A 25,190-nucleotide genomic window follows, 5' to 3' on the forward strand; every position below is an offset into this window, starting at 1 on the left:
AGATGACCAAGAAGCTATGTCAACACAGCCAGAGGCCACCAGGAAGCTAAGTCAAGGGACTTGTTTTACAGATGTCAAATATAGAAAGAAAGGTCCTATATGGTCCAAAGTATTTATGACAGCACTTTCTGTAGTACAAAGAACTGGAAACAAATAAATGGCTAAAAAACATATTGATATATCAATGTAATTAATAGAACACTATTATATCACAATATATCATAAGAGTATAAGAGAAGTAATGGGAAGACTTATGTGAATGGAGACACAGTGAAATATGTAGAATCTGGAAAATTATGCACACAGCAACTACAACGATGTAACTTTTAAAGAACCAGATAAAACAAAGACAATCTATAAAACTCAACAGTAATAATAACAACCAGGCTCAATCCTGAAGAGAAAATGCATTGTCCTCTTTTGTGTACAATGTTGATGACTGTTGATGTGCTTGTTACTTTGGCAGAACTGACACTGCTCTCTTGGTTTTACTTCTATCTATTCCTCTACCTTCTTTGCTGGATCCTCATTCAGGTGGCAGCTGCCAACAGCAGGGGGTCCTCTTCTCTTCTGTTGTTCAGTCGTGTTCGACTCTTCCTGTCTGAGGCTGTATCTGGACTCAGGAAGATGAGTATTCCTGACTCCAGGCCCAGCCCTCTATCTGGCTGCCCCTTCTCTTCTCCCTCTGTACTATTTCACCTGCTGACATAACCAATTCTCTTATTTCCAACTGCCATCTCTATGCAGATGACTCAATGATATACATTTTCAGCCCTAACACCTTTCCTGACCTGCAGCACTGAATTTTCAGCTGTCTTTTAAACATCTTGAACTGTTTGTCCCGTAGACACCTTATACTGAACATGTCCCAAACAGAACTCATTTTTTTCCCCAAACCCATCCCTTTTCCAGAGTTCCCCATTACTATCATGAGTACCACACCATTCTCCCAGACCTAGACTTGAAATCTAGAAATCATCTGTAACTTTTTATTCTCTATTGCCGTCCATATCCAATCAATGGACAAATCCTATTAATCCTTTCTTCTTAATATCTCTTGTATGTACCTTCTTCTCTGTACGGACACTGCCACCAGCCCACTGCAGCCCCTCATTACCTCATGATCAGTCATCTAATTGGTCAGCCTGCTTCAAGTCTCTTCCCACTTGTCCATCCTCTAAATGATCTAAAATGTTTGACAATGTCATTCCTCACTATATCCACTCCAACTTGCATCCCTGCCATATATTAAGTAAGTTCCAGTGGCTCCCAATTACCTGCAGGATCAAATATAAAACTCCCTTCAAAGTCATTCATAACTGAGCCCCCTCCTACCTTTTCAATCTTCTTACAACTTATTCCCTTCTCTGTCTCTATGTACTCTTTAATCTGGTGACACTAGACTCCTACATGTTCCTCATATATAACATTCCATCTTACAGCTCTGGGCATAAATATATTGCCTTCTCACCTGTCTTAAAAGCTGTAGCTATTTTCCTTGAAAGTTCAGTCCTGGTGCCACTTTCTCTGCCAAACCCTTACTAATACTTCACCTCTAAGTTGTTAGTTCTCTCTCTTGCACACTTCAAATTGTCTTATATTTATTTATCCATCCAAAGGTCACATACTCAGTAGAATATAAATTCCTTGAGGGCAGATAGTGTTTTTGCCTTTTTATTGACAATGCCTAGAACAGTACTTTCTACATAATAATTTCAGTACTTTGTAGAGCTCTGACTGCCTCAATGTGATAATGTGGTTACTTCCTTCTATAGTCTAAATCACAAAACCATCAATCCCTGCCCATAGTTCAAATCCTCTTCTAAACCTAAACAGGGTGCTGAGGGTCTTCCTCTAAGTGTCTTTATAATACATGGCTGCCAGTGAAGTTTGTGGACTTTCCATGAGGCATCCCTCACTCTCATTATATGAACAGCCCATGTTTTTGTTTGGTAAAATAGTTCTCTAATAACATTTTAATGCTGCAATTCTTTGCAAAAAGTAATCATTTGGTAAATATTTGTAAACTGAGTAATCCTATTCATGATGGGTCTACGTGAAGAGGGTTGTTGCTTGTAGATTATGGAGAAACCAATAAATTCTTTCATATGCTCAGTCATTAATAAAAAACAAGTTAATGTGATAATCTTATAATAATGTATAGTTCCCAAAATGACTTTTTTAGTTTTTCTTTCATTCTGATACATTACCTGCTTTGACATGTCCTTTTATTCTGAGAGCAACAGAAATGTGTACAATGCAAAGAACTTAAGATAATATTTTGGCTATTATATGTGAAAATTTTGTGGATATTAAAAACCAGTAGATTTTATGGATTTTTAGGCATTTGGACTTACCTACCTTTTCTTCCCTTCCCTATTTGTTTGAATTTAGCCTTAAAGGAATTTAGCACCTATTTGAGATAATCACGGTATAATCTTAATATATGATTCATTCCATTGTGTGGATAGAGTGAGGTTGTAAATTTTAAGAACTCAGGAGTATAATTCATACAAATTAGTCTACTGGAATGAATTTCTATAAAAACGAGTTTTTGGTAAAAGTCTTGAGTTAATTTAAAAACTAATATAAATACCCCCCCAAACAAAACCCCAGTTGTCACCCATTAATTCCAGAAAATACTGGAAATATGAGAGATGACACATTTGTCAGAAGCCTATTATGAATATGTATTTTAATAACAGAGAGATAGATATAGTATGGATACATAAATATTTATATTTATTTCTTTTTCAATTTACTCAACAGTCAAAAATTTGCCAAATGGCAATATGTTGTGCAATAGGAAAATGATAACTTCAAAACATTTGGTAAAATAACTTTCCACGGTTAATAATAAAATGAATTTAATGTTAATGAAGTGCATGAAATCTATTCAACATACCTGTTTTCTAATGGCATATGGGCAAACAAACCAGATTCTCTCAATAACCCCACTGCTGATCTCCAGTGGTGATTTTCTAATACTGAGGTATTCTAAAAATAAAAGCAAAGCATTAATTTATTTAATATACTTTAGTGATATTTCTAAACATAAAGAAACTCATTGTTCTCATTTACAATATTTCATATTCTAGTTCTTCATATTTCTAAAATAACAAGTTTATGTAAGTTTTGTTTTATGTCATAACTGACTTACCTTGTATAAAGTTGCTAAGTAATGATTTGTTTTAATAAGGAAAGGCTGATTAACACCTGGATGATCAAGATCATGTGTGGCAGCTGCAATTAAACTCAGCAAGATGTCCCAAGGAGTTACAGAGTTGGCAAGCTATAATTTAATAAAATGGATTATTAATCACCTGAACACACCTGAGAAATTCTGCACCATCACTACCACTGCAATAGCCAAAATGGATAGTATACCACTTCTATCTTAATGAACTTCTTTGAGTGTTCTGTAAGTTAATGCAAATTACAACTACACTGTATTGTTTCGGATAAACCTAATTTATCTACCAATGATATTGTTTAATAAAATCCCTTCCTGTAGGAATTAAAAGAGCGATAGCCTCTTTCATTATTAAGTTACAGAAATCTCTTCTCTCCTGTAATACTGCCATCTCCCTTGGACAAGCAGGCCTTCATCATCACATACCTGGCATATAGCAACAGCCAGCTGACTGGGCTCCCCATTTTATCTCTCCCTACTCCAGACCATTCAGCTGTCAAAGTGATCTTAAAATTCAGGCCTCATTATGTCACTTCCCTCGTACAATAAATTACCATGGCTCCCTGCAGACTGCCTTTCCCAATCTGGCCCCCTACTATCTTTCCAGTCTTCTTGCAACTTACTTCCCCCAGCATACTCTGCAGTCCAGGGACACTAACACTAGCCTCTTTGATGCTCCCTGCATATGACATTCAATCTTCTGCCTCTGAGCATTTCCACTGCATCCATACCTGGAATTCTCTCCCTCCTAATTTCTGCCTCTTTTGCTTCCCCAGCTTCCTTCAAGTCCCAACCAAATTACCACCTTCTACAAGAAGTCTTTCCTCTGTTAACTGCCCCTGATCTCCACTCCCCCAACTCTGTCATTAGACCGTGAGCTCCTTGAGATGAGGAACTATTTTTTACCTTTTCTTAGCACAGTGCTTGACACATAAGAGTTTAATAAATGCTTGCTGAGTGTTGACTAATTCTGCATTTTGGCTCTGACATTTCTGACACTTTTCCTTTTGGGGTTTCTTTCAGGAAATAATTGGTGAATTCTTTCAATTTTCATTTTGCCTACTGGTTCTAATAGCTCTGGAAAATATTCACTTATAACATTTTCCAAGTCAAGGAGTACAATAATTCTTAAATCATTTTTTCTTGACCTTTTTTTTTTCTTCAGGTGAGCTGTTTTTGACAGCTGATAGTTTAAATCCTCTTCCATTTTTCAATCTTATTATTCTTTTCTACTAATTTTTGTTGTTTCATAGTCATTGATCTGGGGTTTCTGAGTCATGTGAACAGCAAGAAGGAGGACTAGGTCCTTCCTCTGCTCCTCACAATATCTCAAACCTCTCCAAAACAGAAATTATACATTAGATAAAACAACAACTTCAGCTGTCTCCACAGTCTAGGAATACCATGAACCCCAAAGAGGTTTAAAAAAACCAACAACTATCTTAAGCTTACTTATTATACCCTCCTCACCACTATCCCCTCCCATAGCCCACCATGCTACTTGGCAGGAAGCTGACCTAATTCACATGTTAATAATAAAATACAACCCTTCTTCATTCTAGTGCTGTGGAGATCTAAGTTCCAAAGTGCAAACATTTGCTGAGGTTTTGACAGCCAGCATCCTGACAGCACTCTGTGATGCAAAAGATCTCTGAAAGAGAGTGGAAGGACAGAGGGAAAGGGACAAGACACCTGTCTAGTCTTGAAGTAGAGCTCAATCCCACTCTCAAACTTCTCCCTGCTACTCCCAGAATGTTAGAGATCTAAAGGCTAAAAGACAGAAATCAATCCTGGCTGCAATAACACCATGATAGGAGCTTCTTAAACGTACACAACAAGTGAGGGCAGAAATCAGTGAGGTAATGGCAGGTCTGGGGCATTATGTGAGAAACCTGGTGACATACCACCTATAGCTAAATCAACGTTTTGTTTTTTTTTTGTAGGACTACATTACAAATTGAATTAGCACTAAATTACAAAATGAAAAGAGGGAGGAGAGTAGGATTGTGGGGAGTTTATGATGTGCCTTGATCAAACTGAAAGCTAGCAATGAGGGGAAGGTGATCCCTATGGTCTCTCAGAAAGAAGAGACTACAGGGGATTGGGTGAGGAGGAAAGGATGGAAAAGGGAAAGAAAAAGAAGGAAACCTTATTTTGGTAGTGGGAACTGATGAACACTTCCACAGATGAAGAGAGATATTTTGTGAAGAGAGATGTGGACCATGTGCTCAAGATTGTCTGTTAAGATTTGGTATTTGAAAAAACCACTTGACTTGTTTTGAGGGGTGGGGAGAGGGTTGAAACTCCTTGGGGGAACTGATGCTTGAAGGAGTGGGAGTGCAATGATCCATAGAGCAGATTTTGAGGCAAATGGGGAAGTAAGGTGACCAGGTGGGAAGACATATGTTAATAGTATAAGTGGGAATGTGGGGAAAAGGATGAAGATTTCCTGCCATGGGGCAATGTTCTCTCTAACATCTGCAGGAATTGTTATTTTTCTGGGAGTGAGGAAATCCACAGGGCAAGCTCCATAAGGCAATGGAAGAAACCTCTAAGAGGGGAGAGTCCACAACGATACTTCACAAGTTCTGACTGCATGAGGAATGCAGAGAATAGAGAAGGACTAGGCAAATATAGGAGGCATGAACCAGAGAAGGAGGGTATAGAGGACAGATAATGAAAAGAGTGAGAGAAATCTTCTCTGGAAAGAGATTCAAAAAAGTGAAAAATGAAAGTCAGAATCACTGATTTCTGTTTGGTCTATTTTAATCTTCTGGGAGTACATTACTTGAGTAAGATTTACATTTTCTGTTTTAAACTATTTATTCCTCTTCTAATTCTCTCTTCCAGAGCTTTTATTTCATTATTTAATCTCATCTATGAACACCTTGAACACCTGGTTCCTCACTCTACTCAATTCCCAAGACCTACTCACCTCAGTCATACACAGATATGGTCACACCAATGATCTTCCCATTATCCATGAACACATACCTCCACATTAAAGAATTTTAGAATTCCATTACTGAACTGTAAGCTATTACTTTTTGTAGTAGTTAGCATATTTTTTGGTTTATTTATCTCTAGCCTCAGTCCCTGACTTGGGGTCTGTGCTTGGGTGGGGTCTGCCTGATAGCTTTTGGGTGATGTAATATCTTCTGCTTGGTATTACCCTGATTTACCTCCACTTTCTGTAGTTAAGGCCTGTCTATATCTGTGAGGCTCAGAGCATGGGATCTTTAGGGCCCTCTATGGTTTCTCAGGATAGAATTCTAGGGAACTCAGAGCCCCAAGATGCCTGGGCTCTCCTGGTCTGAATGCTGCCATGCCCTACTTTTTTATGAAGTGACCTTGGTTTCCAATATCTAGATTCCCATCCCACTGGGGCTTTCCAGTGGGTGACTTCCATCCTACTGACTCTAGTCACAGACCCCTACATGTCACTGATCTAACTAGAATTGAACTAAAACTCCAAGATTATTTGCCTGCATTGGCTTCACTGGTGGCCTCATTTGCCTTACTCGAAGCTCATTTGGCTTACTCGAGGGGCAGTTCTGTGAGAGAATTAGACAATACTATAGTTTCTCCTTAGACTTCCAGTAGCCTCTGATGCCGTACTGTCTCTCTTGAATCATTACTCATTTTTAATATATTAAAGCCTGCTCAAGATAAATATATACCTCTCCTTTTCCATTTGGGTGAACTATAGTTTCAATTACTTGAAAACTGTAGAATTTCATGATTCAAGTCCACAAACGGAAGAATATTAAGGTTAAAATTTTTTTTTAATTCAGGGAGAATCTTGGGTCACTAAAAGAACTTTTCACTTTCCCCAAAGTCATTCCAGCCTGCTCTTTTCCTGTTTTTCTTGGACTAGCACATTATCCGTTGACAATATCTGTCCTACTTAAGAGTACTAATATGCTAATGGCTTGTTAGCTAGATAATGTAACTGTTTCACCTTTCCATAAAATTCCTCTAGTCTTTCCTATCCCAAAAAATAGACATATAATATTGTTGATTACTATGGTAATTGTTACTTATTTATTCAACATTTATTAAGCATATATTTGGTGTAAAGCACTAATTTAGTTCTGTTAGAAAATACAAAGAGGAAGCAAATAATCTCTCTTGACACTGAGCTTTTAGTCTAGTAGGAAAATATGAAACACAAATAATTAGTAAAAAAAAAAAATGATACATGTAAGGGTATAGAGAGGGACAGAGTGCTAGCTGAGGTTCAAAAGAGAAAGATCATTTCTGAACAGAATAAAAGAAATTTATAGAGCAGTTGGCATTTAAGACAGGCTTTAAAGGATGGGTCATCCATCTCTCTTCTGGGTCCCCAAAGTCTTATTTTGATGCCTCACTGTGGAATGGAGGTGCTCTAGTTGCTTAAAGGCAATGAAGTAAAATATGAGTCAATTACAACAAGTTTAAGTACAGAACACAAGATGGACTATATTTTTGTCATCTGAAGATCAACTTACTTTTGTCTGAATACACTTGTCACATTTGGCCAAAAGGTGGTTAAGTATTTTGCATTAGTAAAATTGATCTGCCAGTAATATAAAAGCTGAATTAGACTTTCGAGTAGAAGTGAGAAAACTAGCTTGGAGATTAAGTGGAAACTGAAATACCTGGCTAAAAAGAGGTGGATAAAAAAATGGAAAAATATTCAAAGGAAATAGTGGTAATGAAACAGTGACCACAGGACTCAAACATGTAGGCAGAACTAGTGCAATCATTTCCCTGTCCTTGACCTAGACTCTCTTATCATGTTATCTAGAAACTTTTACCAGTCTGGATACTATCTTTATATTGGAAGTTACTAATCTTTGATTTAACGCACAAAAAGAAATATGAAACATTTGAAAATGAACATTCAAATATTCAAATTATGTTTTTATTCTTATAGTAGTAGACAGAATCAATGTCAACATCTTACCTTAGGTTCTTTTAAATAACAGTGCATGGCCTGAGTCACATCAGCAGCATGAACTGCATTGTGATAAGGATTTTGACTATGATAATCTTCTTGAATCATAACTAAAGAGGGAAATATGAATTTAAGTATAATGGAGAAATTTAGTAACATATGAGGAATGTGGAATATCTAATACACATTTTAAGTACTCACCATCTGAAAATGACAACATAGACAAACTAATATTTTTATAAACAAGTCACCACATACTTTAATCATATTTAAGTAATGAGTAAATGAAATAATTAATGATTTTGAAGCTTGCGATTTGTGGTACTGTCAACATTTTTTTGCTTTGATAAGATTCAATGCCCTGATTAAAGGTTGAAGGGTCTGCCAAAAGTATTTCTAAGAAATTTCTTATATTTAAATGAAGTTTTAATCACTTTTCCCTTGAGAAACAAAGATAAGTCATGGACACTACCATTAGGTAGAAAAGATAAATACTTGTTTGGAATATATTTCCAAAAGATAGGCATACTTCTTACACAGACATTACACTACATGCATATTCAAACTTAAGGTCTCTATTATAGCCAGAGGGTGCTGGAGCCAGCTTATACCAGCTTGTGAGAGAATATTGTTTCAACATAGCATCATACCTTGGAAATCAGCAAATGCTAAAAATCAAGACTTAATTTATTTTCTTGATTGTCTTAACTTAAAAAAGTGATGGAGAAAATGTTAATAATGCAGATTAAACAAGTGTTTCCTGCATTTTCAAAGAGTGGGTATTATTAATATATCATTAACCCACAAACACCCTGATCTCAGCAAATCCTAGAATGCTTTCTGCCTCTACTGTGTTGGTTACTGCTAGTTATAGTGGTCAGGTAGAGAAAAAAGCATAACATGCGATATTACAGTGTGTATTCTTCTTGCAGTATCATATTTAGGAAAGAAAATAAAGAACAGAAACTGTCAGATTTTTCATAGCAGGATACAACACAAAAATTTAAACAAATTTTTACACATATCTAGGTAACTACTATCATGACATTAGCTGGAATTCCTTACCTAAAAATCTACGAAGTTTCATCATATCTAAGTGGAAGTATTCAATTAGGCCATGAAGACTAAATAAGTGGAAGGTTAAGCTCACTAGACTGTTTCCTAAAATGAAAAAGGGAAATATGTTATGCCAGTATAAATATCAACACAGAAATTTTTTATTGCATTTTTAACCAGGAAATGCATTTGGCACATCTTTAATATTAATATCTTTCTCATTATATTTACAGACTTCACCGTATATGTACAGACATTACTAAATACAATGATTTTATGATTTTCACCTTCATTTTTTGTCATATTTTTAAAATGCAATCTTATTTCTATTCTATGTAAAAATGATTTCTTTTTAGTTATTTTTTCCAAATGAGGATCTGACTTCTACATTTATTTCATTTTAGAAAGTACAATGAGTTATGAACAATGAAAATCATCCTTATAAAACAATTCTGCAAAAGAACCACCTCATGCAAATTGATAGCATTGTAGATTTTTACCACTTTCTCTGACAAAATACTCTGGTAGCAGGAAACATGTCGTATGCATTATTATATTTCCCTGACACCCACTAAAGTGGCATATATAAGGTGAACAATATTCTAAAAATGAATTTCACCACATTTTTCCAGCATTCAGAAAATAAAAAATTTAAATTTGGTTATAGGATTTATTCAAATTAATGAGTTAATAGGAGGCATGAAGTAACAGAAAGAGTACTGGATTTTGTCATCAGTAGAACTGAGCTTGAATCTTGCCTCTGTACTATCTTTATGACCTACAAGCAAGTCACCTAGACTCCTAGCACCCAGCTTCTTGATCAGTAAAATGAGGGGTTGAACCAGATCAGTTGTGTCCATACTTCTTTTACATTACACCCCTATCAGCAAAAAAAAATGAGTACATGTCCTATATGTATATATACATATATAGAACTTTGAATACATGTCCTATATATACTTAATAAGTTACATATCTTTGTTACTGTATTATTATGTATTTTGTAAAATAATTAAAAATAAAACTTTTAAAATAAGGATGTAATAATATTTGATCCCAAGGATTAATAGTAAGCTACCAGATTTTACTGAAAAGCGGATGACATGATCGTTGTTTAGTCTCAGTCATGTGTGATTCTTCATAACCCTTTCAGGGGTTTTCTTGGCAAAGGTAGTGGAGTGCTTTTCCATCTTCTCTAGCTTATTTTACAGATGAGAAAACTGAGGCAAACAGGGTTAAGTGACTTCCCAGGGTCAAACAGCTAGTAAATGTCTGAGGCCAGATTTGAACTCATGAATCTTCCTGATTCCGGGCCTGGTGCTCTATCCATTTTGTCACCTGGGTGCCCATAGTGATGTGATTAGACCTGTGCTTTTGGCAACTTTGTGGAGAACAGACTGGAGAGGGGAGAGACATGAGACAGTGAGACAATTAGGAGGCTACTGTAATAGTTCAAGCAAGAAGTGATTAAAAACCTGTACTAGAGTAGTGGCTGTATAAGTGGAGAAAGCGGATGTTGTAAAGATGAAAACAACAAAACTCGACAAATGATTGGATATGCAGGGTGAGGGAGAGTAATTGAGACTATCACTGAATTTTGGAACCTAGGTGACCAGAAGAATACTGGTGCTTCCATAGTAACAGGGAATTTCTGATTAAAGATGGATTTGAGGAGAATAATAATGTAACAAGGTCTGTAATATCAAGGTCTCTGATAAAGATTACAACTTATCCATTCATGCTTATCTTGTGAGATTCATTCTCTACCTTTTTCTAAAACAAAAAGTGTTTGGGTGTTGGAGTGGTTCTTCCTCATTGGAAACTGCTCCAGATCACAGAGCCAACTGAGAAGAAAAGAATAAGCAAGGATACCTATGGTAGCCACCAAGTTATATGGGGATGGCGGAGCTGGCAGGAAGAAACAGTAAGAAGGAGGGTATATGCTAGAGGAAGGGTAAGGGTGATTTTCCCCAATGTCATGTGTGCAGCTTCTTGTTAACATGCTCAGGTTAGGCTATGCACCAGGAAAGAGGTGGGGGGAGGACTGGGAGTTTGAACATTAAAGGAAGGAGGCAGGTGGGGTATTGTTGGGAGTTAATGGGTAAAGGAGGGTCTTGTGTTTGTGTTGGGAAAAAGCTCAGTGAATGGATATTATGGGAGGGCCACATAAACCAAATTTCCAACCTCAAGTTACTTGAACACATACACCCTTTGGACATAGTGAGTTTAAGATACAACCTAAAGAACACCTAGTTTGAGACATCTAAAGGGTAGTTCAAAAACTAATACTTTCACTAAACTGAAAAAATATCACGATTTACTAAAAAAGTAACAATTAATAAAAATTAAATATGTGGTCTGGAAAATCCTTGTGAAATGGTGAGCTATTGCTGATTCTTGTTCCACATTTCACCTGGACTATCTAATTTGTCTCAAGAAAGTGAGTAATTATTTCCATAATATTCTATAAATGGTAAATATTTTATTATTTCTATATTATTAATGTAATATTACATGTAGAATTATTACTAAAAAGTGATACACAATAATTTCTTTCACATGAATATAACCTATCAATTTCCTGTGGCTGAGTGATTATGGGCTCAGGAATCTATGGTCTACTTTCATGGGAAAGTATCCCCATCTTCTGGGGATTAGGAAAATTGCACATTGGGAATATTACATAAAAGAGGACTTTTGTCATACAAAGGATGAAACTTGTTGGTATCTAATAAAGTCTGGAATACAAATGAAGCCAGAGGGTTTTTGTACACAAGTGTTTCCTTCACTGTTCCAAAATACGAACTGATTGTTATAATAAAAGTGAATGAACAAAATTACTCAGAGCAATCCATGATCATGTAAATTTGGCTGATCCATTCAATGACAAAGATTGTAATCTACTCATGCTGGCTGATCTTGTGCTGTTCTGGTTGAAACCAGTAGATTCCTTAGAAACATTCAATTTATAAAGTTTTGAGACTACAATCAACTTCATTTTATCATCAAAATCTACTGAAATATTGCTTAACAGCTTATGCTAAATCTAAGCACATATTACACACAAAGTAGGCAAACAGTAAGTCTTTTTTTTTTTTTTTTTTTGCCAGTAGTACTATCATATGTTCTATTTATGTGTTGAATTTCAGCTCGGCCAGTAATACATTTATTTACCTGGCTTTGCTTAGCACAGTGCCCAAATATACAAATATATGTTAGACACAATTTATTATGAAGACAGGTATAGAGGAAAGTGCTGGACGTAGAATCAGTAGACCTAAGTTCAAATCCCAACTCTGCTACTTATTGTTTTTGTGACCTAAGGCAAGTTATCTAATTTCTCACTTTATTTCTCCATCTCTAAAATAAAGGTCAGAATAGATGACTTCTGAAGTCCCTTTCAACTTTAAGTCTATGTTCCTGCACACAAATGCCCAATGTTCATGGATCAAGTAGTCAATTCAGCTACCTACATTATGAAAAGCAGCATGACAGAGTGGGTGGAAGGTCAGTCTTGGACTGAGGAAGGTCTGGGTTTAAATTAGAACAACTTTTAAGTTCTACTTCATTCTCAACAAATTGGCAAAATTTAAAAAAAGGAAATGATTGTGTCTGACTTTTTGTGATGACATTTGGGATTTTCTTGGCAAAGATACTGGAATTGCCATTTTCTTCTCCAGATCATGTTACAGATGAGGAAACTGAGGCAAACAAGGTTAAGTCACAAAGCTAGTACAAGGGTCACAAAGCTAGTAAATGTCTGAGGCCAGATTTGAACTCAGGAAGGTGAGTCTTGCTGACTCCAGGCCATTATACCCCCTAGAGGAAAAAAAATATTTTGGTCCTTCTTGGAGTGACTAATCTTACAGAAATCAAATTGAGCATTCTTTTAGACTTTCATTCTTTCTATTGTCTTTCTTTACTCCCTCACACTTCTCTATAGATGGCTTTTCCTTTGACAGAGTAGATTAGAATAAACCATTCTTTACTTACCATTAGTTAATCTATCGAAGAGAAAGATATCAAAATTCCAATTGCCAACTTTTTCCAACATACACTGAAATAAAATAAAAATGTTTCTACTATTAACATAATTCCAATCAACATTTTCTATTATCTGTGGTTGCTTCAAAAAAAAAGCAATGGAAATTGAAACTGACTTATTCATATTATGAAGGAACATGTTACCAAATGATATACTTGTTCAAAGACCTGTCTTCTTGACTTAGAAAGAGATAAAGTTACTATGATTTGAAAAACCAATCATTTCATGTTTCTTTAGTGTTTGGGGGGGGGAGGGAGAATGGCAGGTGAATGAATCAAGAAGGAATGGTTTTGGTCTTCTTACTTCTTACGTACTTTTAAGAATCCTGCTTAAATATAATTTAAGATTGTCTTACGACTTCAATCAAAGTTTTTCCAAATCAAAAAGTATCATAATATTATTATGATGATATGGCTTATTATTTGGTATAGAGAATTAAGTTAATATGGACATTCTATTGGATATTAAACATTGCTTCTCTAAAACCAAAATTAAATAGCTTTTACCTAAACTGAAGATTCTTACTTCTACAGGGATATGGATAAAACTATTTTCAATAATTTGGCCTTTATAAAATGCCTACATAGATATTGAAGATGCATTATACTAAAAGTCCAAGTTGAAATAACAATTTTGCCACTGACTATCTGGATAAGCTTAAGCAAAGAAGTGCGCTCTATCTCAGTTTTCTCTTCTGTAAAATGGAAAGGCTGGACCAGAATGTTTCTAATGTATTTCTTAGTTCTAAAAGACATGATGCATACTTTTAGCTTTGGCATTAATTTCTTATCTCTCTGAGCCTCATTTTTTTCATCAGTGAAATGTTAGTACTGGAACTAATTTCTGTGTTTTTTTCCTCAAATATAGTTCTATGTTCTAAAAATTTACTTCTACTCAATGTGAAACCAATATAAGAATTTACTTTCTTTTATTACTGCACAAACTCATGTTTTATACCTTTCATTCAACTTCAAAAGGAAAAAGAGCATACAAAAATTAGCTCAAAAAATGAATCTTAAACACTGGATTAAGTTTCCATAAATTATGTTAGCTTACATATGTGAAATTATTTGCTTAATGAATTCAAAAAAATTAAAAACTTAAACTGTACAAACCTTAGCTTGTCCATTATAATCATCATCTAAAATGTTTAATGAATTTGAAACAGCAACACCACGGAAAAAGTGAGAAGATCTAAGATATCGCTGGAAACTTAGTAACCTCCTTATATTCCTGGCAGACACAGACACTTCAATTTCAGATTGTGCTGAAAAATAACAACAAAAATCAGCATATCAGGCAAAACTACCATTTCATAAAATATACCATGTCTTTCTGCCAATCCCTATTTTCCACAGCAAAGGTTTTAAACTTTACTTAAATTGCTAAGGAAAAACAGGCAACATTAATCACACTGAGGACAAAAGTTGGAATGGCCTACCTGATGATCACTTAAAGAGCACAAAGAGACCCCAAGAGAAGCCAGACTTTTTGCCTTTCAGACTACTTACCTCTAGCTGCACCGTCACTTGGCCATATGTACAAAATGGCCACACCTGGATTAACACTAACTTTCATACTTAGAAAGCAGTTCCCAACCTACATTTGAAACTCTCAAGATTATCTTTTAACTCTATAGACTCTCTTAAAATGTTTTCCTAAAACAAACAAACAAACAAACAAACCACTTTCACTGAGAGGAAAAAAAAGACCAAGCTGACTTAAGGATGATTTCTATATAACTCATATAGAGATGGGAAACAAATTTCCTAAAAGCAGCTGCCTATAATTTACACTGTTTTTGGAAAACACAGACTATTTTGGTAATGTTAAACACACATGTAAACACACATCAGCCTAATAAAATGTCAACCCATATCATGATCTACACAGTTTGCTTGTTTTCAAAAGAAAAGTAATGTATTTAACAACCAACAACTACTTTATTCCAAAACAAATATTTTGCCTCAAATAAAAGTTCTTCCAGCAAGAACAAAGTTTACTTTCTCTTCATTTTTTAAAAATCCTCAACTATACTATAAAAGTCACCTTTCAAGTCATATTCAAATGGTTAAATTTAATAATTATGTGATTAGTTGAATACCTGCAATATATTTTCCTAAGTCCTCTTCCCCTTTAATATTCCTACTTCGTCCTCCCTTCTCAACTCTTTATCATCCACAAGGGGATTATTCATAACATGTTTTAAAATTTATAGTCTAAATTCCAAAAGACCTATAATGGAAAATGCCAATCTCATTCAGAGTCTGAATGCACATCGACACATACTATTTTCACTTTCTTTGTTTCTGTGTGTGATTTTTTCTTTTTTGTTCTGTTTCTTCTTTCACAACACGACTTATGCAGAAATAATTTTAACGTGACTGCACATATAATAACCTGTATCAGACTGTTTGGTATATTGGGGACAAGGGAGAAGAGAGATGGAAAAAATTTGGAACTCAAAATCTTATTAAAAAAACAATGTTGAAAACTGTCTTTACATGCAATTGGAAAAAATAAAATACTATATGGCACTCAGCTTGCGTGAGGACCATCAATAGCCATGTGGCTGAAGAAATACAATTGCTAAATTAAGCAAAATTTAATTAGAAAGGTAAAGTTGGTGCTGCCAAAATTCATTTGACATATGAATGCATTAGTCAGGTTTAAATTAGCTATGCCCCTATTCTGTACATTACTAAGGATATCTCCAAATAGCCATAAATGTCTGATTCTATATTCTGTCATTTGTACTTAAAGGAAAATATTTCCAATCTGTTGTCAAATCCTCTCGAATCTATTTTCAAAATATCTCTTGTATATGCCCCTTTCTCTCCTTCTCAAAGGAGACACACCTGGACTATCACAATAGGGTGCTAGTGGGTCTGCCTGCCTCAAGTTTCCAGTCCAATATTTACTCATGAGTCCAAGTGATCTTTCTAAAGTTCAGGTCTAACCATTCAATAAGCTCCTTTGGCTATCTATCACCTCTAGAGGTGGCAAAGTGGTATAGTAGATAGAGTGTCTGCCCTGGGGTCAAGATTTCAAATCAGTCTTAGACCCTCATGAGTTGTCTGATCCTGGGCCAAGTCATTTCATCTCTTTCAGCCTCAGTTTCCTTTTGTCTTTTTTTACCTTAGTTCTCACCATATACCCTGTGATTCAGTGACAATGACCTCCTTGCTGCTTCTTATACAAACACTCCTAGCAACTCTGAGAATTTCTGGCTGTCTCCCACACCTGGATTTTTTTCTTCCTCAGCTCCATTTCCAGAGGTTTTCTTCTAGTTCTAGGTAAAATATTGTCTTCTACAAGAAACCTTTCCCAATCCTCCTTAATGTTAGTGCCTTCCTTAGGTTTATCCTGTAGATACCTTGGTGTACATAGTTGATTGCAAGTTGTCTCCACCCATCCAAGCTCCACCCCCTCCCACTGTACTAAGTTCCTTGAGAGCAAGAACTGATTTTTTTTTAAGTGTCTGGCACTTAAGAATCTAATAAATGTTTGTTGACTTGATATTTAAATTTTTAAAAAGCTTACTTTTAAGAGAGAACTATAAAATAGAATATGTTACAACTATCTCAGACTTGGGCTCCCCAATAACTGGAGTAAATCCCCAAATGCATAGCCCCCTCAAAGTTACTTCCTTTAGTTATTATCCCATCACATCTAAATGAAAAGTAACTAGTTCAACTATAAAACTCATGTTATAATCATTAATTTAATATCACCTGCTCTCCCTACCCCATGCTGAGGAATAGGACATGCCTACTACATTCAGGGCCAAGAACAAAAATGGGCCTGAAATATGAAATTACTGATAAAAGGGTATAGAGTACTAACAAGACTTTATGTGATGGAAAGTTGGAATGCACTATGGACCCACTGTGGAAAGAAGAGGTCAGTGGAAACCACTAGTGGTAAGAGGAAGAAGGATGAGCTGAGCCAGGCAAGTATCAAGGGAAAAATTATAATGAAGCTCATGTAACTTTTGAAGTTATGATAACCTGAAAATATCAGATGAGAAAAATATGATACTGTTTTGGTAGGATGGTAGGACTGGGTGGGGAGAAGGTTGAAGGTATTCTGGCAATTGCTAGAAAAACATATGTAATTATTTAAATTTCAACTCTTCTGTCTGTGAAGCTCACTGGTTATATCAGCAAGAACTGGCTTCCAATCCTGCCTCTAACACATATTGGCCATGTGACTGTGGGCAAATCATGTAATCCCTTAGTGCAGATGAGCTGCTGATTTTTATCACTGAAGGACAATTAAAACGTACATGTATGTTGTTATATAGTAATAATCTTCATGACTGTTGGTAAAAGCTTATGACTATGAATCTAAGTTAATAAGCGATCATGCTTTACCTTTATGTTTGTGTCCATTCATAGACTCTAATAACATAAACTCTAAAAACAGCTAACTGGTACAGAGCCCTGGGTCTGGAGTTGAAAAGCTCTGAGTTCCAGTTCAGCTCAGATACTTACTAGTTATATGACCCTAGGCAAGTCACTTAATCTCTGACTGCCTCAATTTCCTCAACTATTAAATAGGAAGAACAACAGCATATATCCTCTAGGGCTAATTTGTGGATCAAGTGAGTGAATATTTGTAAAACACTTAGCATGGTGCCTGGCACATAGTAGATACTATGTAAATGTTAGCTATTATTATTACTATAAGACAGAAGTGAGAGAACACAGGTTTTGCATTCTCAATGGAAAATACTAAGAAAAGAGTGAACTGACTCAATAAAGCTTCTTTCTATACATGCTAGACATTCCAAAGGACTAGTATGTGGCACGTAACAGTAACAGGTGCTCAGAATGGAGAACAGGTTCTTATCAGCTAAAATAGAATGAAATAATTACCAATAATGTTAGAATAAATTCCTGAGTATAGCAATGCTCCCCTGGTCCATCAGCTCTCCTGTGGAGAAGAGGCCTACTAGAGCCCTCACTATCACCTATAACAATGGCCGGCCAACACAATGCTTGAGATAATTTTGTATACAGAAATATTCAAAGTAGTACCAATTCATCAGATCAGAACCTACATCATAAATAAATTCTACATGTATTGTTATATGAAAAAAAAATCAACGTAATTCCAATATGGGAAAATAAATGTAATCTGATCCATGTTACTCTCCACTACTGAATGGGGAGTGATAGAAAGCAGAAGATGCAGATATGAGAAGATTCACAGGTCAGAATGATGCATTTGATTTAAATGCAGTGGAAAAAAAAATCAATTCTAGTAACTTGAAGTAGGAAGACTGGAGAGTTACTATATTAGCCGAAACTTTTATTTAACAAATATAAAAATGTCAACTTTGCAAGTCCTAAACAGGAGAGTCATGGATACAAAGAAGTTCATTTGAAAAAGATATGGACAGGCAAAGAAAGTTCAAGTGTTTTAATGCTGCAGGGAAACCCCTTCCAACTCTAGAGCTATGCATGATCTGTGTACCTGTGACTAAGAGAGGGAGAGTCTTGCAATATACTGTGCCATGCCCAAATCACATCTACAATACTGTGCTAATTTCTGGGAGTTACATTTTAAGGTTGTGTTTTGCCAGACCTAGAGGCCTGTGGGCTACCCGAGTCTTTCTTACCTCACCTCCCAAGGTCTTCGGCTGGCCATGCCGGGTGCGCATATGAGAGAAAGGACGTTCCAGAGTCGAACAAGGGTTGAGCTTTATTTCAGGGTCTCGGTTACAAGTGCAGGGGATTCTTCCTTAGGAGGGAGAGAGAGAGGGATCTCCCAAGGAGACAAAGATCTTACAATAAGAGATTGGAAGTAGAAGTGTAAGTGGGGAGAGAGGGGGAGGGGAGAGAAGAGAGAGGAAAATGGGGAGCCTAGTAAGCTCACACGTGGCCCTCCGCCCAAGAGGCTTTTTCGGGCTTTCCTGGACCTACTTAAGCCCTCTGTCGCGTAGTTTACATATCAATATCGAGCCTGTTAGGAGACAACAGGTGTGTCCAATCCGGGACAGCCTCAAGAGCAGGGAGGCTCCACCCATCACATATCTCCCGGGAAGAGGCGGAAATACCCGAGCTAGCCGAGCTAGCTCGGTCTGACCTTCTCGATTCCCTGCAGTTTTCCTGGGGGGCCTCGTAAGAACTCTAAGATTTAGAAGCTCCCACCTTTACCCGCCCGAGACCGTCCACACGGAATTGAACTTCCAACCTTCACAGTGTTTATCCTTTGTACTTGAAGAGGAACAATGACATCACAATGTTGAGGTCAAGATATAGTGTGTTCAACTGTGGCTGACTAGTCCAATATGAGCTCGTAAGGCTCTACCATAGGTTGGGTACAAACAGTCCACAAGAACATTTGGGATGCAGATGTCTCTAGATTTGCCCATCTCAAGTTTCCTTTATGCTAATGGGATTCTGCTTTGCTCATAGAGCACAGCACCTTCTTTGATGCGGGCATGCCATGCTGGGTAGTCTTGTGCCACTGTCTCCCATGTCTCATAAGCTCTTCAGAGAGATTTTAAGAGTGTCCTTATACCAGTTCTTCTGGAGAGCTCTGATAAACTGTAGTGTATCCCGAAAGACAAACAGAAGAGTGAAGATTCACTGAAGGAACTGAGGTGATTTAGCTTGATAAAGAGAAGTCTTAGGAAGGACACAAAAGTTGTCTTCAGTTACAAAGGTTGCTACTTGTTTTGTCTGGCCCAAAAAGAAAGAACTAGGAACAATAAGTGGAAGATGTATTTCTAAAATTTAGTACTATCCAAAAGTGGAATGGCTGTCTCTGGAGATGATGGACTTCCTCTCACAGGAAGTATCTGAGCAAAGACTAGATAACCACTTGTTACATTTGTAATAAAGGAGATTTTTGTTTAATTACAGATTGAATTCTCAGACAACTGTGACATTTTGTAGCTTACATATTCTTTATTATTAAAAAGTTTTTGAAGTATTATAGTAATGAATGTTCTTAATTTTAACAATCACATTCACATGTATTTTGTACCCCAATTCAATCAGGAGGCAAGAGCTGCAACTAAAGCCATTACATACAACGAACCGTTAGGAGCACCACTGGTAGTCTGGCTACTTTATATTTATTTATAATATATTTATGTTTGCATATTATATCGTACATACTTGTTGCCTCACCTGACAGAATGTAAACTCTTTAAGGGCAAGAAGTGTTTCATTTTTGTCTTGGTATACTCAGCTCAGTGCTGGGAGCACAGGAGGTACATAATAAAAGTTTGATGATTGAATGACTGAAGATGAGTAATGTGAAATTAGCCTGGAGAAGATGGAGCAAGACCAGGTTAAATAGTTTATCTTAGAGATCAGAGAGAACACCTGAAAGTTTGTGCACAAGGGAGTGACACAGGGTAAGACCTATCTAATAGGAAAGTGATTTTGGCAGCTGTGTGAAACTGGAAGCAAGGAGACCAACAAATAGGCTATAACACAATCCGGGCTGGAGGTAGTGAGGTGCCAGTATGGTGGCAGTACATGAACTGAGAAAAAAGGATGCACTGAAGATTTAAAGCAAAGGTAAAACAGAATATGACAACAGCTCTTACATGAAAAATATGGGGAAAGGATGAATCAAGAATGATGCTGATGTTTTGAGCCTAGGAGACTGGGAGAATGGTGTCTAGGTCAACAGAAATAGTAAAGAAGGAGCAAGTTCAAAGGGAATATGATAAATTTAGTTTTGAGTATATTGAGTTTGAAGCGCTAACACAACAGACATGACAATGTCCAGTATTACTGGAGTTCAGTTGGCGGAGAAATTAGGACTAGAGATCATGGTCTTTAGAAGCAATATAGCACAGTGGAAATAAAGAGTTGGACTTGGCTGGAATCAGGAAATCCTGGGTTCAAATCCTACTTCAGACACTCACTCTGTGAACCCAAGCAAGTCACTTGACCTTTCTCAGTTTCACTTTCCTTACCTGTGAAATAGGGATGATAACAATTACATATACACTTCATAAGGTTCAAACAAGGATCAAATTAAATAAAACAAGTAAGACACTCCGCAAATCTTAAAGCACTAATATAAACATTCGTGGTGATGATTTAGTCACTAGAACACTGTCAGACGACCAAGGTTCAATTGTCAGTTCTGATATTAGCTCTATGACCTCAAGAAAGTCACTTAATTTCTCTGTGCCTCAGTTTCTTTAATAAATTAACAAGTACTTATTAAGCAACTACTAAGAATAAAGTACAGTGCTAAGAACTGGGGATACAAACACAAAAGTGAAAGACAACCCCTGACTTCAAGGTTATAGCAGCTGCGCACACTGTCTTCCTTGTTCTGGCCCCTTCACTGCTCCACACCATTTCACAGAAGCATTCCCAAGCTCTTCTGCTTCCTTAGCACCCATTTTTCACTATGATGGAGTTGATTAATTCCATTATATCCATATATCAAAATTTGTTTATAGCCGGCTTCCCAATCAATGGGCACTACCTTGTCCTTAGTTCTTTGATACCACAAAAAGTTTCACTGTGAATATTTTAGCATGCGTAGACCTTTCTGTTTTGTAATAGCTTTGGGGTATGGACACAATTTATTACTTTTAAGACAATTCTATAGCTTTCCAGAAGGGCTGGGCCAATTCACAGTTTCACTAACAGGATATTAGTTTTATCTTTCCACAGTTCCTTCAATGTTATCTGTTTCTATCCTCTGTCATTTTTGGCAGTATTATTTGTGCCCATATAAATCCGGTGGTAGTGGTAGTCAATCATTTTATAAGGCTCTGGAGGTTCTTGTATATCTTGTGTATAAATGCCTTAAGAGAAAAAATGGACCTTTCTGTTGTTAATAGTTTGACAAATAACTTCCTCAACACTCTTGAGTACAGAATCACCAACCATCACTATTCTTCCCTTCTTCTCACTTTTACTCTATGATGTACTCACAAGTCATCCTCTGTGCTAAAAAGCCACACTGGCCTCAACTTGCCAAACTCTTTGTCCCAACAAATAATGCTTAAGATTCCATCTATCTCACAAAAAACCAAGGTCATTCATTTCTGTTGCCAATGTTCTTAAGATCTCGTTCTGCTGCCTGAGAACATAACTGACATTACTAAAATTTCTCTTTACTAATGCTCACCTTCTTTCATGCTTATACTAAAATCTTTTAAACCATAAGTTAGTTCTAATTTCCATCTTTATCTAATAATTCATGCCAACAAGTAAAAACAGTATAGCTCAGTGAGCAAATTAATATTATCTTTCTAAATTCAATAAATACTTACAATGTGCAAGACATTCTGCTAGGCACTGGGAAGATAATTTTTTTAAAACAGTTTCTGTCTTCCAGGTACTTAAATTCCACTGAGGGTGGGAAAGACAATATATAAATTATAAACACAAGTAAATACAAGATAATTGGATGAGGAAAATGGCACTAACAAGCAGAGATATCAGCTGTGTTCATCCTTCATTTTTGAAGAGGACCATGACATCAGGGAGATGATGACATAACTTGCAGTTGACTTTAATTTCAGTGAGGGAGGGCTGTGCAAGATCATCAGCCTCACTTTCTCCCCCAGAGCCATCTGGGTCCAGAGATCAGATATTCATCAGGATAACTAGAGATGGCTCAGGTTGCCATGGGAGACCCTGGCCCTTTTTAGGCTAAGGCCTTTTCAGGTTCTCACTTTGAGTTAGCACCATTCATTGAATAGGTCTTTTTAAGAAGTGAGTCTACGGATGGTCCCTTTAATTAAAAAAAAAAAAAAGAATCAAACTGGGAAGGGAAGGCTCTCAGGATTGTTGTTCAAAAGAGAAACAGTTACTATTGATATTCACTATGAGCCTGGAGGGCCCAAAATATACCTATTACGTGGTGCTCGGGCAGGGCCCTATGGGTCCAATCTGTGAGCTCCAGAGTAAAATGGGGTTAGATCAGCCAAGATTTTCCATAGGAGGTAGTCCCCAAGTTGAGCCCTGAAGTTAAGGACTCCTAAGAGGAAAAGGTGGGGAAAGATGGCTTTCTAGGTAGGTGTGACCACTTGTACAAAGAAAGACTTGAAGGTGAAAGACACACTATTGAGGAGGCCATTTGGGCTGGAACTTGGGATTGTTTCATTCCACGTATTTCAGCACCTAGCACACGGTAAGTGTTTAATAAATACTTGTGGACTGATTGAAAAGTAGGCTGGAGCAAGGTTTGAAATGTCTCCTAAGTTTTGTTCATGGTTCATTATGGCATGAAATGACTTTCAGCTTTCAAAACATTTGACAGTAGAACTCAAGTTCTGGCAGGTTGCTACCAAGATGCAAAGATTTCAGATACATATCCAGTGACAGACTGTGTTGTCCAAGGGCCAACTTAGCCTTTGGAAAGGCTTTTAAATCACCAGAAGGCAGGGTCTTTTTGTTTTTCTGCCAAAGCAACTGTTTTTCTTTACATTTCTCTCTTTAAAATTTTTTCATCTAAGACCAAGTGTTACATATGCCCATTAATCTTTGTTAGTTGGTGTATGTACCCACACTAGTGAAATTATGGATCATTTTAAATATTGAAGTACTATTAATATAAGGCTTATTCTATTCTAAAATGAGAGTTAGATATGTGATAATGGCAAACAATTTAATATAAGTCTAAGTAGAGGTGGAGAACTTGTGGCCTTCTAGGTCCTTGGATGTAGCCTTTTGACTAAGTCAAAGTTTTATGGAACAAATCCTTTTATTAAGAAGATTCGTTCTGTGAAGTGTGGATTCAACCAAAGGACTACACTTGAGGATGTAGAGGGCCACATGTGGCCTTGAAGTTGCAGGTTTCCCACTCCTGGTTAAGCTAGTAGTGAAGTGATTACGAATGTGAACCATGAAGATCTCTAAGACCATAAATTACACTCTAGATTCTCAAGACAATACTGTTGGAATACAAGCTCTCAGAGGCCTTATCAAATTGGTTACAGGCATAGTGAGGGACTATGATTTTATGCAAAGACAAAAATCCAAGCCTCTGCCCTCAAGGAGTTTACAATCTACTGAGAAGATAACATGTACTTATGTCGGTATATATAAAATATGTACACATTAATAATAGTTTTGAGGGAAGCATGATACTGCGGGAGTAAGAGAGTCAGTAAGATTAGGGTCCAAGTATCATCTCTGATAGAACCTTATTATACCTCATTCCCCTTCTCATACTCCATGGTTTAACTAAACTGTCACACTTGTATTGAAACTGAGAGAAAAAAAAAGTAGTAGCATCCTCGGAGGCTTGTGAACTGGTAGAACATACTTTATGGTGTTGTAAAGGTCAACAAGAAGCAACCTTTCTTGAGGTATTTGGTCATCTTTTATTTTCATATTCATGATTAAGTACATATAAAAAAAGATTATCAGGAAAATAATTATGGCTTATATGCCAACATCTATTGTTGCAGATAAAGTGGCAGAAAACTGAGGAAGAACTGAATAAAATGCTCCAAATGAAATCAGCATAAAACTTTGAAAATAAGTGAATTCAGTGCAAAGGTAGGATAGGGAGAATGGCAAAAATGTATGTTAAAATACAGTGCTCAGGATTAGGAAATAAAAGAGGTCAAAGGCTCAGGATCCTCAAAGCTTTACCTAAGTAAATTTATACCCAAGTACATACCTAAATAAATTAATACCCAAGTATTAACTGATGCATAAATACTTATTAAGCGCCTACTATGTGCCAGGAATCATGAATATTTTTTCGATCAGTAGGTAAAGGCCATGGTGAAAACTAAATAAGTATCATTTAGAAATGATAATGATAAAAATTTAAGACACTTTTGAATCACTTATCAGTGTACAGCCATGCCATCAACATGATCAAAATCATTATCAAATTAGAAAATAAGCATAAAAATGAGAATATGGAAAGTAACTGAAACAGTTTCAACATAACTTATTTAAACAAGTTATTGAAAAATAAAATAAATAAAAATGAAACAAGCTACT

The 25,190-nt window shown here is 36.4% G+C and overlaps 1 protein-coding gene across 9 annotated transcripts in view; it reads right to left on the reverse strand.

The window, feature by feature from the left end:
- The window catches only part of PDE7A (phosphodiesterase 7A), a 146,937-nt gene that overhangs the window by 26,294 nt on the left and 95,453 nt on the right, over window positions 1-25,190 (reverse strand). For all 9 annotated transcript variants that reach the window (XM_072604705.1, XM_072604702.1, XM_072604703.1 and 6 more), the window contains 6 exons: window positions 14,349-14,500; window positions 13,182-13,245; window positions 9,198-9,293; window positions 8,142-8,242; window positions 3,161-3,292; window positions 2,906-2,997 (listed from right to left, as the gene is read on the reverse strand). In XM_072604705.1, coding sequence (XP_072460806.1) covers window positions 2,906-2,997; window positions 3,161-3,292; window positions 8,142-8,242; window positions 9,198-9,293; window positions 13,182-13,245; window positions 14,349-14,500 — 637 coding nt within the window. The remainder of the gene's footprint in view (window positions 1-2,905; window positions 2,998-3,160; window positions 3,293-8,141; window positions 8,243-9,197; window positions 9,294-13,181; window positions 13,246-14,348; window positions 14,501-25,190) is intronic.

Source organism: Notamacropus eugenii, chromosome 4 (assembly GCF_028372415.1).
Source record: "Notamacropus eugenii isolate mMacEug1 chromosome 4, mMacEug1.pri_v2, whole genome shotgun sequence".
Lineage (NCBI taxonomy): Eukaryota > Metazoa > Chordata > Mammalia > Diprotodontia > Macropodidae > Notamacropus > Notamacropus eugenii.